Source organism: Erinaceus europaeus, chromosome 1, assembly GCF_950295315.1.
Source record: "Erinaceus europaeus chromosome 1, mEriEur2.1, whole genome shotgun sequence".
Taxonomy (NCBI): domain Eukaryota; kingdom Metazoa; phylum Chordata; class Mammalia; order Eulipotyphla; family Erinaceidae; genus Erinaceus; species Erinaceus europaeus.
The window spans coordinates 53,820,067-53,833,598 of record NC_080162.1 but is presented as its reverse complement, the minus strand read 5'-3'; the positions used below and the strand labels follow the sequence as shown (position 1 = coordinate 53,833,598).

At 54.2% G+C, this 13,532-nt stretch overlaps 1 protein-coding gene across 3 annotated transcripts; it reads left to right on the top strand.

Moving 5' to 3' along the window:
- The first annotated feature begins 6,538 nt into the window (after positions 1-6,538).
- On the top strand, positions 6,539-9,761 carry NKX2-2 (NK2 homeobox 2). Of its 3 annotated transcripts, none has more exons than XM_060186131.1 (3): positions 6,539-7,347; positions 8,273-8,584; positions 8,701-9,761. In XM_060186131.1, the coding sequence occupies exons 1-3, from the start codon at positions 7,089-7,091 to the stop codon at positions 8,994-8,996; spliced, it is 867 nt and encodes a 288-aa protein (XP_060042114.1). In that variant the 5' UTR covers positions 6,539-7,088; the 3' UTR covers positions 8,997-9,761. The 3 variants fall into 3 exon arrangements, with proteins under 3 accessions (XP_060042114.1, XP_060042127.1, XP_007525491.1); XM_060186144.1 differs by having other exon boundaries at positions 8,727-9,043; XM_007525429.3 differs by having other exon boundaries at positions 6,540-7,347; positions 8,273-8,932.
- The last annotated feature ends 3,771 nt before the right edge of the window (positions 9,762-13,532 follow it).

Here is a 13,532-nt window from a genome sequence, read left to right as displayed (position 1 = left end):
CTCTCCGTCCTCCCAGGCCTCAGATCCTCCCCTCGAGGGCTGATAGCGTGGCGTCCACCCTGGGGCCGGCGTGAAATGCCCAGTACTAACCGCTTAACAGAGGTCGCTTGTTTTCAGAAGTCGTGCGGGAATGGTTTTGTCACGTGTTTAAAAAGTAAATTTAGATAAGAAAGTGCTTTCAGCGTGTGTTTCCTCGAGAAACCCAAATCTGCAGTAGTGAAATCGCCCTTATCGGGGAGGTCGGGCTGGGCTAAGAGAACGTTCCTGTAGGCGACACCAACACTGCCTAATCTCATTGTAACATATTTAATCATTAGAGCAGTGCGAACGAATAAAGCGAGGAGTTCGCCGGAGGGGACATGGTGTTTGGTTCTCCTAGCCGCCCCTCCATAAACCAGTGACAAGGGATTGGTTGCAACAGACTCATTTGGCCCAAGGGGAGGCTTAGAGCTGCTTCTTTAAAGAAAATATTGGAGGGAAGCCGGTTCCATTTTGCAGTGTGCCCCAAGCTGCATTTTGTGTTCAATTTAACATCCATGAAAGTTAAATGGCTTTTCTTGTCTTTTATTTTATTGGGTGCATTTTCAAAGATCTCATTAAAGTGCATTTATCAAAGCCCTAACATATGCCTGCAGGGTGTCATGCCCACACAATGAGGCTGATTAATAGGAAGAGAAATACTAATTTCTATTACAATGTATGTCCTCAGGATCTATAGTGTGTGTGTGTGTGTGTGTGTGTGTGTGTGTGTGTGTGTGTGTGCACTAGCGCGTTAGCGCTTGCTAACTGGGAAAGTATTGTGTGTTTCACTTGAAAGCAGAATTGGGAAGAGGTAGCTCACTTGGGTGCCAATAACCTGCACCCACAATTAATTGCACAGGGAGATTCCAAACTTGGGGTCCCAGCATCAGTTTACTCCCTGGCTTCACAGAATTCAAAGTTGTTGGGGGAAGAAAGGAGAGAGACACTTGGGTCTTAGAGACACAGTGTCTGGGCCTGCAAACTTGTGAACAGCATCTTCTCAGAGACTTGGGAGGGTCACCTCTGGCAGGGAGGGGGGGAGAGATAGACTTATCTTTTCTCCTCCTGGGCCAATTTTTAAAAATCAGCACAACATTGAACAATGAAAGGGAAATCTTGTCAAAGTGGACTGAGGTTGGCTCTGCCCTCACAGTGGCCACTGTTTCTGCTCCATCTGTCCAGTGGCTGAGGGTTCCCCCTACTATATGTAGTCCGCTGGTGTTCTGGCCGCTGCAAAGCTGCACAGTGAAGGAGCTGTGCACCTTCCCAGATGGTCACTCACAGACTTCAAGGACTTCCAGGACCTTCCATTCTACCCAAGGCCCACTGCAGAAAAGCCTAACCCACTTGTTGTGGTGCCCAACCCCATACTCCCAGACTTTTTTAATCTGTGAGGGCAGAATTTGCACACACACACACACACACACACACACACACACACACACACACAGCCCTGCCCCCCTCACCTGAAATCTATGGCCAGATGGGAGTCCCTGGAGGTCTGCAATCTAAGGATGAGCATTTTGCTAGCCTGGGCTCTATGACAGTATTGCAGGATGCAGGACATTCCCCTTCCACTCGGAGACTCCAGCTCCCCCCCAAAAAAAAAGACTTTTGTGTCCAGGCTTCTCCAGCCACATCAAGCAGGAGGGTACAGTGTGCTTTGTTTGAGAGTGAATGAAGACACCTTGGCGTTAACTGGACAATGAAATAAGCCACTTGAAGGCTGTTATCTGAGAGAACTAGGGGTTAGAGGGGTGAGAGTCTAACCATAAATGGTACCCTGAAAAGAGTTTCTTTTCATTCCCCAAAAGAAATGAGATGAAGTCAAACAAATTACTGTTTCTAAACCAAGGGAGGTGGGGGAGAGACCTTTTTAATGACTGAAAGCACTTTTGTGGGTGTGGAAATGGTGCCACCTAGGTTCTAGGGGCTTTGGAGTCCACCAGGACTTTTTCTGCCCTAAACTTCCTTGGTGTTCACACCTACCCAGCAATCTTTTTTAAAATTATTTATTTATTTATTTATTTATTCCCTTTTGTTGCCCTAGCCCAGCAATCTTTCATCAGCCTGAGAAGAGAAGGATGTGGACAGACCCCCCCTCCCCATCCAAAAGACCACCCCAAGCCAGAAGGGACGTAGAGAAGGGGAGACTAAGCAGGGCAACCCCAAACATGCCCCAAACAAACATGCCAAGCCTGGCTTCTGTGCATGGGGTGTAGGGAAGCCTTTGGCTACCAGAAAGAACTTTCTGTGTTGCAACACTGTGGTCCAGTTCTCCCCCTCCCCCAATAGGGGGCATTTGTCACGGGGTGGTGTGAGGATGTGAGGTGCCTGGAACGTGGGGTGCACACAAGTCGCCCCAGTGCTCTGGAGCTCAGAAAAGACACTCGTGTTTGAGCTACCTGGGAAAGTAAACAGGTAAACACTGGGCCAACTTGGAGGGCCACTTGTCATGGAGTGGGACCACTTAGCCTGTGTACATTCAAACACCCCCCCCCCCAGCAATTGTTCGGCTTCTCTGCCTCCCTCTCCAACTGCCTGCTCCTCAATCCTTCCAGAACTCTGAGCTGCCAAAGACTAGTTGAGGTATGGGAAGCCTCAAAGCAGCAGCCTCCCTCCAGCAGCCCTTGATTTTCTCCCACCTCCCCTCTTGCTCCTATCCTAAGGCAGGAAGAGGAAGATAGCAGAAGAGATGTGTGGAGGAGCCTGAAGCCCCAATGCTGGCAATAAATGCCTCGGGAGGGGGGTCTGACTGCAGGAGGGACTGCCTGCCACGCAGGCACGGATGTTAGGTGGTGAACAGCACCCTCCCGACCCTCACTCCCAAAGTGGCAGCAGCAGATGCTTGTGGCAACATTTATGACATCCAGGGCACCAGTGGCAAAGCCATAAGTCTAAGCCAAACTATGCCAGGGACCAGGACATTGCGCTTTACTCACTGCCAAACGGATTCTAGGGAAAACTTACTATGGAATCCCAGAAAGAGTCCAGGGCCCATCCTGCTAAAGGAGACAAGAGACACATAGAGAACTGCCAAAGTAGAGTCCTGGGACACTAATAAACTCCCAAGGTGTGAGGGCAGATGCCTGGACCCTGTAGGCCTGTCAGATGTGTAGATTTCAGGCTCAAACTGTCAGACCTTTTGGGTCACCCTCAAGGTGCAGGCACCCCTTTAATTGTGTGGAGGAGTGCACTGGTACCAGTGACCTGTCTCCGAGCCACGGGAGAGCTGGGAGCCCCTAGCCTGCTGCCAGCTGGCACTACCAGCCTCCCAGCAGCCACAGGCCACTCTCAGGAGAGTCACATTTTATGATCTTCCTCTAACAAGCTGAGTTTCTCCCCTTCAATTATGGGCCTCCCAGTGGTCTCACTGCTTCTTTTCAATTGCAAATGTCAGCACTTTGGAAGTGGATACAGGAGCCACACGGGCAGCAAGTCTGAGAGGGAGATCCACTCACTTGGTCCCAGGCAAGCTTCAGAGTGCAGTGGTGATGGCTCTGCAGAGCATTCCAAGCAGCTAGAGACCAAAAGGTTTCTTTCAGCTACTACCCCCAAGGCCTGGGGGAGGGGAAACACTGCAAGTTTGGGTGAGAATGGAGGATTGATCCAGGTGACAACCTGTGTGGCCCCAAATGTGTTCCAAGGAAGGAACCCTGCACCTTGAGGGTTGGGAGGACTCTGGCAGACAGAGGCCATGGGGCAAGTGCCTGGAAGTCTCCTCTCCTAAGGTGCCCTTGTCAGCACTCTCCCCCAAGATTGAGTCCCTAGATCCTGGACTTCTGCAGCAAGCTGTCCTTTCAGGTGCTCTGGTGCAAGGGTGTGGGGGAGGGGTCATGATACATGGTAACAACACTGCTTAGACCTGGGGGGGCACAGTGTTGGAGGAGGGAGGGGCAAGGACAAAACCGGAAGCCTTGGGCCCTAGGTAAGGAAATAAGCAGTCTCCGTGGGAGATAGATGCACAGCGTGGAGCAATGAGAACACTCGATGGAAGTGCAAAAAAGACATGTTTTGCCAAAGGACCCTTTCCCACCAGATCTGAGGACTGGCTTGGCTCAACCAAACTTATTTCTGGCTGGATCTCACCTTCCAGAGCCCATCCTGATCCCCTCATGAAACACACACACACACACACACACACACACACACACCTTGGGAATAAAGAAGGATAAAAAGAGGAAGGTCTTTTTTTGCAGTGTTTGTGTGGAGGAACTTTTTCTAACCAATTATTTAGTAACTGAGTAACAGTGGTGAAGCAGGCTGACGCCACCACCACTATCCCAGTGTCCAAACTCTGGGCCTCCCCCACTCTTAAAGAACCAAATTCCCTCCTCTACCAGAACCGGGCTGAGAGCTCTCACGTGGAGGGGGATGGGAGGGTGGCAAGGAGGGAGGCTGAGAAAGACAGGGAGTGGAAAGAGAAATCCAGGAAAAGTAGTGGGCTGGAGGAACACGTTTTAAATGCGTTTCTGATTCTTGCAATGGAAAAAGAGGGGAAGGAGGGGGAGAAAGGAGAAAAGAAAAACTAGGAGGAGAAAGAGGAATGGGGAACGTCGACATGAAGGGGTTTCCTTAATATTGTGGACGGATTCTGAAATGAATGAAGAGATAGTCCATTGAAAAGGGTTGAATGCCATGACAACTAGGAACAACCTTAGATTTATTCCAAACAGTTAGGACACATTGAAAGAGAGCGTCAATCATGCATTATTTCCCCACTGAAATAAATGCAAAAACCGAGAGGGGACAAAGGCTTCCAACGGGAGCGGGACATTTGTCTACATTTCGCTCATTGTCCGCAGCTTAGCAATCGGTTTGTATTTGTGTTTGCCCGGGTCCGACCACCCAGGACGCGCCGACCAGAGGCTTGCTCTAACCTGGGCCATTGTCACCCACGTCACATACAGGGGGCGAGGCTGTGAGGGCTGCAAAAAGCCGCCCAGCGGTTCTAGCAGAGGCGCCCAAGTCGGGCGCTGAATACCCCAGGGTAGCAGGGGCATGGCGGCTGCAGCCGCCGAGCGCCTGGAGGCCCGGGCGCCAGTGCGCAGTCCTCCCTGCGCTAAAAGCAGCTCGCGCCGAGAGCAAAGTGGGAGGTGAGCAAACCCCCCCCCCCTCCCCGCCCATACACGCCACCACTAAAGCGGCCTGTCATCCCCCTCTCCACCCCAGACTCTTCTGGGGCCTACGGGCTTCAGGTAGCAACTCCCGACCCCCCCACCACCACCACCCGCGCATCCAATTAAAAGCTGCCAGGAGCTGCGAGAAGTGCAGTGCTGACTTTGCTGCCCCAGCGCCCAGGCCGCGGTGCTAGCCCGGGAGAGTTGAGTTCCCAGGCTGGCGGGCGGCTGAGCGATGCACCCACAGTTCAGGCAGCCTGGAGCTTCATCTCAGAATGCGCTCGGGTGCCCTACGAACTGGCACCAGACTAAAGCATCTGCGTGGGGCGGAAAGCGCCTGAGGACACGGAGCACAGTCCGCCCTCCTATAACCTTCTCCCCAAACTTTCGGAGTGCTTATCCAATGAAAGCAGCATCCTCCCCGCCCCACCTCTCCTCTCCCTCCCAGCCGCTCCACCCCTGAGGATGTCTGACATGGAGCTGGAGAGAGACGCTTGCAGTAAAGGGCAGAGTGAACGGCCCCTTACCCAACTCTCCACCTGCAGAACTCGGCAGGGGAGCCTGGAGGAAATATCCTGGTCCAAACTAGTTCTAAGTGAGGGTTTCCCTGCTCCCCCTAACCCTGCTCCCCCTCCCCTTAGTCACCCTTTAAGCCAAAAGTGAACTAAGCTACAATCCACCTTGGCCGCAAAGAAAGGGGGTGCAGAGAGGGGAGAGGGGGTGATGACTATAAATAAGTCTTCAGCAAATAAAGGGGGGTGGGGGCCTGCCTTTGGGTAGTGACTGAGGCCTCCCCGAGTGGATTCCTCTCCTGGGTTTCAGGCTCTTTCGCCTTCAACTAGAATCAATTACTCGCCTTGTCATTTCTAGTACTCATCCTTAAGCCTCAACCAAAATATTGACCTAGGAGGCTTACAGAAGTTGGGCTCTTGCCATTTGAACCGGATCTTGTTTAGGCAACCACCAGCGATGGGAAGATTTCCGCGGCTCCACTGGAGCCCCCTCCCTTTTCCAAAGGCACCACAAATCGCCAATTTTCCTGTGTGTAGGGGGAGGGCGCGAGGGGGCGGGGAAGTAGGGGCTGGTGAATGTTAAGAAGGATTTTTCCCCTCCTCCAGGTTTCTGTTTTGTTTTCTCTCCTCCTCCCCCTGCTTTTTTTTTTTTTTTTTTTAGGATGCAATTTGTTAAAACGGCCTTTACAAGTGTGCGGACTCGCGAGCAACGGTGGTCCTTTGTATGTAAATACTGGGTAAAAAAAAAAAAAGGACTCGCCCTGTCTTTGCAATTAATTGACACGTTACACCTCTCATTTCGCTCTAGAGGGCCGCGTTGGCCGGGAGCGCGAAGCTCCCCAAAACCCACAATTTCACATCTGCAAATACTGTCTTCATCCACTTGACTTCCAAGACCCGCCCACACGTGTCCAACCTTTGCGTTTTAATGTCTCCCCCCTTTTTTCCACCCTTCTCTCGCTCCCGTTCCCCTCCCTCCCTCTCTTTCCCTCCCTTCCCCCTCCCCCCTCTCCCCAGGTTCGTGAGTGGAGCCCAGCCTTATATGGACTGATCGCTCGGGCAATGGCCCATTTTTTCCTCGCCACCAGCCGCCACCGCGCTCCGAGCGGCCGCCGGCCGAGCTGACGCCGCCTTGGCACCCCTCCTGGAGTTACAAACTCCGGCCCGGCCGCAGCGCTCAGCTCAGGCCGCCTGGCTCCCCGCATCCCCTGGTCCCCGCCCGCGCGCTCTTGCAAAGGAGAATCAGGAGCTGCCTACGGGCTTTTTCCCCCCACCCCTCATAATTTCTTTCCCTCTCTTTAAAAACAATTATCTCAATAATTAAAGCCCTCCCCCTCCCCCCCAACCTTCCCCCACCCCCCACCCAACTGGGAATTGCCACGAATTGGCTGCGTGAAGCTACAACTTTGAGGCATAAATTGCGGGCTCCCGAGCCATGTCGCTGACCAACACAAAGACGGGCTTTTCGGTCAAGGACATCTTGGACCTGCCGGACACCAACGATGAGGAAGGCTCAGTGGCTGAAGGGCCGGAGGAAGAGAGCGACGGGCCAGAGCCTGCCAAGAGGGCCGGGCAGCTGAGCCAGGGAGCCCTGGACGCGGTGCAGAGCCTGCCCCTGAAGAACCCCTTCTACGACAGCAGCGACAACCCCTACACGCGCTGGCTGGCCAGCACCGAGGGCCTCCAGTACTCCCGTAAGTAACGAAACTTGGTGGCCTCCACAGGCTCTGTTCTACCCAGCCCGGATAAAACTGGGGAAGGAAAGGGAAGGGAGCATCGCCGCTCAGACAGCTCACCTGCATCCCAGGAAAGATTTTACCCCCTGCATTGGGTGCTCTCTTACCTCCTCGCCAAGCCACCCCCTTCCCCCAACCTCCCCCGTCCTGGAAAAAAGATCTGTTTCATATATATATATTTTTTTTTCCCAAGGCGTGAAATCGAGAGAAAAGGGGGAGGAGAAATACCTCCCAAGTGTTACAGATGTCAGCCAGGACTTAGGGTTCTGGATCGGCGACCCTCTCCCCTACCCCCCCCCCCACCTCCAGCAACCGGGAGGGACTGGCCTGGAGCACTGGAGCGAGCTCCCAAGCCTCCGGGTACCGAGAGAGGGTGGGGGAGGCCCCGGGAGGCCCTGGTATAAATAGCTCACCCTGCCCCCTGCACCATCATAGAGGACGCTTTGTGCGTGGCAGAGGGTGTCGAGAAAGTCCGAAAGCAAAAAACGAAAGCCCCCCAAAACCTCCCTTAAATGGCCGCGCCTATCAATGCCGGGATTGTGGGGTTTTTCTGTTAAAAATCTGCCCACGTCTTTCCGGAGAGGAAATTGCTTAAGGGGGCCGGAGCCCTTAACCCGAGCTGGGCTGCTCTGAGTGCCACTCCCCCCAACACGCACCCACAGTGCGCGAACCCCTGGGAACCCCCTGGAGTCCGCAGCCCCCACGCTGTCGCTGCGTCTCTCGGCCGGGGGCGGAGGAGGGCGTGGAGGGGCGTCTTGGGGGAGGCGTGAAGTTGGGCAAGGCCCGGGCGGGGGCTGCGGGGAGCAGTGGGGGCCGGGGTCGCGCAGGGCTCGGTCCAGCGGCGCGCGGCCTCCAGGCACCTAATGCGCTTCTCTCCTCCCAGTGCATGGGCTGGCGGCCAGCGCGGCGCCCCAGGACGCGAACTCCAAGTCCCCGGAGCCCTCGGCCGACGAGTCACCGGACAATGACAAGGAGACCTCGGGCGGCGGGGGCGACGCGGGCAAGAAGCGGAAGCGGCGAGTGCTCTTCTCCAAGGCGCAGACCTACGAGCTGGAGCGGCGGTTCCGTCAGCAGAGGTACCTGTCGGCTCCAGAGCGCGAGCACCTGGCCAGCCTCATCCGCCTGACCCCCACGCAGGTCAAGATCTGGTTCCAGAACCACCGCTACAAGATGAAGCGCGCCAGGGCCGAGAAAGGTATGGAAGTGACGCCCCTGCCCTCGCCGCGCCGGGTGGCAGTGCCAGTCCTGGTGAGGGACGGCAAACCGTGCCACGCGCTCAAAGCGCAGGACCTGGCGGCCGCCACCTTCCAGGCGAGCCTCCCCTTTTCGGCCTACAGCGCACAGTCCCTGCAGCACATGCAGTACAACGCCCAGTACAGCTCGGCCGGCACCCCCCAGTACCCGACAGCGCACCCCCTGGTCCAGGCCCAGCAGTGGACTTGGTGAGAGCCGCCCCTCCTCCGAGACTCGCGGCCTCAGGCCCAGACCCCACCCCGGCGGCGGCGGCGGCGACGAGTAAGAGGACTCAGTCCTGGCCGCTAGCTATTATTATTATTATTGTTGTTATTATTGTTGTTATTACTATTATTATTGTGGAGTCAAGGTGACTCTGGGCTCCACTGGGGAAGGGTGCCCGCAGGTCCCAGGAACCGCAGCGGCCTTCCCCCCCTACCAACCTCCCCCCTCTCCTCGCTATTGGAACCTATGGAGGTTGGACTCTAAGCGGTGTTTACGGAATGTTTGCGCAGCTTTGCTTCTCTGCCTCTCCCCAGGGGGTGGGGCCCTGGGGAAGGGGGTGGACCACCTCATCCTGGAGTCCACAGCCTCCTTAGGGAAAAAAAAAGGAGAAAAACCGCCCCCCCACCTCCCGCTTTTGTGAATTTTGTAAAATATGTTTGTGTGAGTAGCGATATTGTCAGCTGTCTTCTGAAGCAGTGGAGAACACTTTAAAACACATTGAGGCTTTTTTTCCTCATTTTTCTAAGAAAACAGAATATTTATGGTCATGTAAACGTTATGACAACTGGTGGCAGATTTCGCTTTTCGTTGTAAATATCGATGGTGATTGTTGCCAAATGACCTTGAGGGCCGGCCTGCCCCCTCCTTAAGCCCACTCCTTTCTTTGTGGTTTATTTGGGTTTGTTTATATTTGGTTGCCCTTGCTTTTGTCTTTTTCTTTTGAAATTTGTTCAATGCAAACATTTCTCCAGTATGAAAAAGGAAACGTGTAGGCGAAAAGCCCTCCGCCGGGTCCTCCGCTCCTGAGCCCGGCAACTCCGAGCTTAGCGGCTCGGTGCGGTCCCCCTAAGAGCGCCGGGTGCTGAAAGGTTTCAATTTTTAAAAACAAGAATTTTAATAAAAATCCTGTGTTTAAAAAATGAAAAAAACAGCCCAGCGCTGAGTCGCCTATCTTGCTGCGTCGCCTGGGGTCAGGCCTGAAAGCATCGGGCTCAACCCGGCCAGGCCACTAGAGCGCCAGCAACACGCTATCCCTCAGGGCCTGGAGGCCCGGGAGGTGGGGGCTCACAGGGTGCTGGAGGCCCTCTGGGCAGAGACGCCTGGCCTGGCCCTGCAGACCCAGCTGAGGAGAGGGCGCTGGGCCCTGGGCCCTCAGAGGGGCGCGCCCAAGTCGGACAGCCCGCCCTCTCCCCGGCCCCTGGAGTGGCCCGGCGGGCTGCTTGGACATAGTTTGCGGCAACACCTCCTCCCATCCCCCCCTCCGTCCTCCCCAGCCATGGGGGAAGTGACTTTGGGTGACACCGCGGCGATAAGAGCAAGTCCCCCTTGCTCGCCCCAATCTCTGAGTGGCTCCTTCAGCTTGAGAAGCTGTTGAGGCCACTACACTCGATGACTTTCACTTTGTTGCGTTGGCTTTACCTCGCGCCAGGGAAGGAGGCGGAGGCGCAGGGAAAGACAGGCGTCTTTCTCTACACTCCCCACCCCCCTTTCAAAACCCTCGGACGGGAGCCGGCCTAGGCGCCAGATTCCAGACCAGAATTCGGGGAAGAGAACTTGAGGGCGCTCCAGGCTTCCGGAGGTGCACGGAGAGCCTGGCACAGGGTAAGGGGTGGTGTGGCAGCCTCCACTAAGCTCCTAGGCCCCGAAGCCCAGAAGTCTGAGTGCACCCCCTTACTCCTGCAAAGGGAGGGGACCTCCCTTTCAGCTTTGCAGTCTTTGGGTGCTGGACTCCATGCCTCATCCCATCCAGCACTTGGCTGTGTGTGATCCCATAGGCCAGCCCTTTGGCTGGTTGGGTTACCTGCTCGAAATTTGGGCTATCAAGTTGAGCTAGCTAGCCCTGGCTTTCTGGACTGGGGTGAGCTGGAAATGAGCAGAGACTAGGATTTGGGGGTTGGGAGGGAACATTTGGGACTTTGTCTAGTAGAAAACAGATCCTAAGGCCTCACCCACTTATCTGGGTGTTCTAGTTGCCGATGGGTCTCCTTGGAGGATGCTGGAGCACTCCTTCCTAGAGTGGAAACATCCCTCAGACCTTGCTATTCCGGAGCCGGGTAGGAGTAGAGGATAAGTTAAGGTTTTCTTCCATCTAGCAGATTTCTGAAACTATCTGGAGCTATTTTTATAGTTAGAGCCCAACAGGCGCCCCGGTCCTATTTGGAAATGATCTGATTGTTGACCTCCACCATCATGGGGGCGTTGGTTAGGCAAAGCAAAAGGAAAGGTCCCAGATGACTTTCTCTAGTTGATGATTAGATTCAATTCAATATCTAAAGCAAACATGGTTATTCGTGTGGCCAGCTCTCCCAGTTGCTAGCACTCAGTGCTGTACCCCCCCCCCACCCTGGGGCATTGACAATGCTGCCATGTGGCTGCACCTGCCCTGGGATGAACTACTAGTTTGAGCATTTCCCTAACACTCTCCTGAACATGCTTCTCCAGTCCAGGTTCCTCCAGGCATTCCTAAGGGCAGAGAATCTCCTTTTGTTCCCCACTAGCTTAGAGTTTTTGTTTTTGTTTTCTTGCTGATATAAAGCTAGGAGAAATTCCACTCAGATCACTGCTGTTTGGTCCACCCTGCTCTACCGCTCGGTGGTGTCTTATTCCTGACTGCCTCAAGCCCCGACATATGACAGATTGAAGAGAGAGCTCTCAGTCTCTTAGAGTGGAGTTGTCTTGAACCCTGGGCCCCAGCTCCAAGACTCAGACTCAGACTCAGACTTGATTTTGACTTTTATGGCTTCCAAGATTGCCAAGGGCCAAGCAAAACCACAGGGACTCCAGGGACTCCAGGGAGGGGAGGGCATGTAGATTCCAGATAGCAGAAGGCTTCCTCCCTGTGCACCTTAAGGTAACATTTACAGAGTTGGCCAGGCCCAGAGGCCTATGGGCTGGATGCTTACTGGGCCAGGAAGGGGGAGGTGGCCTGGTGCCCGCCCCTCTGTCCTCATGTCCCCACGGAGTCAATAAAAGTGCCAGCAGAGTCCTGTGTGGCCCTAACCCTAACGCCCTGGGAGCGCACCCGGCGCGGGGTCCGCTTCAGCAGTCTATCTTCGCCCAATCTACAGCAGGCTGCACAAAACGGCACAATGGGAGAGCTGGGAGCCTGGGATGTTAGAGGCGTGCATATTAAAAAGGGACAGAGAATGGATTGCAAGGGACAGGGAGAGGGGAAGAGAGAGGAGGAGCTGCCCTCCCCCCTCCACCCCGCACCATTCAGCGCGCTTATCGAGGGCAGTGAATCCCGGAGTCAGGCAGAAGTCTCCTTGGGGTTTTGTTGGGCCTGTCACTGGGTCCCTTTGTCATTCTCGAGCTCCATGCTGGATTCCATATGGCCAGCTGGGCCAAGGGAGCGCGAGGAGGGACCTGCACAAAACCCAAATTGTGTCCGGCTTTCAAACCCTGTATTGTTGTCTGTGAAAGGAAGACGCATTAAAAATTCGTGCTATATCTATTGGGGAGGAGGTTGGAGGAGGGGAAAAAAAGCCACCCCTGTCTTTGATGGCTTCAGAGGGCGCTTGCCCTGCCTAGGCCCTGTGACACTGAGAGTTGGGTCTCTTTCTGTCTCTGTCTCCTCTACCAAGTATTGGCTAGAGCATACTGATCTTCAGGATTTGGGGTCCTCAGTGTAATTTGCCCGGATCCTGTGGTTTGCAAGCTTTACTGTGCAAGGCTCAGGAGGACTCTAGGTTGCCCAGGATTTGGGGGACCTGGTGTGTCTGCCATGCATTTCCCATATGCCGGGTCACACAGAGCCAGCCACCTTCTGCACCCATCAAGAGAGACTAGAAGGGGAGAGCTCAGTTCCTTAGTCTGCTCTCAAACCATTTCACCCCAGCAGGAGTGCAGGGTTATTCCAAGTCTGCTCAGAGGCCCCACTGGAGTCTGGGTACTAAGGAAAGCCAGTTCAGAAAGTAATTGCACTTCCACTCCTACCAGTGTTGGAGAAGAGAAGGGGCTTCTTAGCACCTCCTACATTGCATAGTTAAAGCTGATGACAAGAGTATAAAACAGAGCTTCTCTGAAATTGGCCTAGTTTTGCCTTCCCTTAGTTGTATGAGTCAGTACCTGGTAATGATCAAACATTTAGGTGGTGCATTCCTCCCTGTCCCCCCCCACCTCAGCCTAGTCAAAAGCTCCCATGGAGGGTGAGGGAACAGATCTGTAGTCATGGATGCTGTGCACAAACAGTAGCCTTCAAATATATATGCACATATATGTGTATGCTCACACACAGATATGTTAAACAGAACAGTTTATATTGAGTGCTATGGAAAGACAAATAGAACCTGCATGGGTCCCCTCCTTAGGCGAAGTCACTCAACCCTCCCAGCTCTACAGTCACATTAAGGAGAATCAGGTAAGTGATCAGAGGAGAACCCCTCTTCTCAAAGACCCATGCCCACCCCAGAAAGGAAAATAAACTTATGTCCCTCACCTATTGACTGTTGGGCTTAGTTGAGACCTGGTGTGGATTTCTCTAGTCTTTTCAAGAGCCTGGTCATTGAAAAGCTAATCCAATATTTACCAAGCATAAGGACAGTTCTCAGATGTATTTATTAAGGCCCATCACCAAGTGATTACTTGGACTGAAGACAAAGGCCAGGGAAAGGCGCAGACAGCACTGCAGACCCTGCCGGAGCCTGGAGGGAGGGAGGGGGCCACCTACCCCCGAACTGGGGACC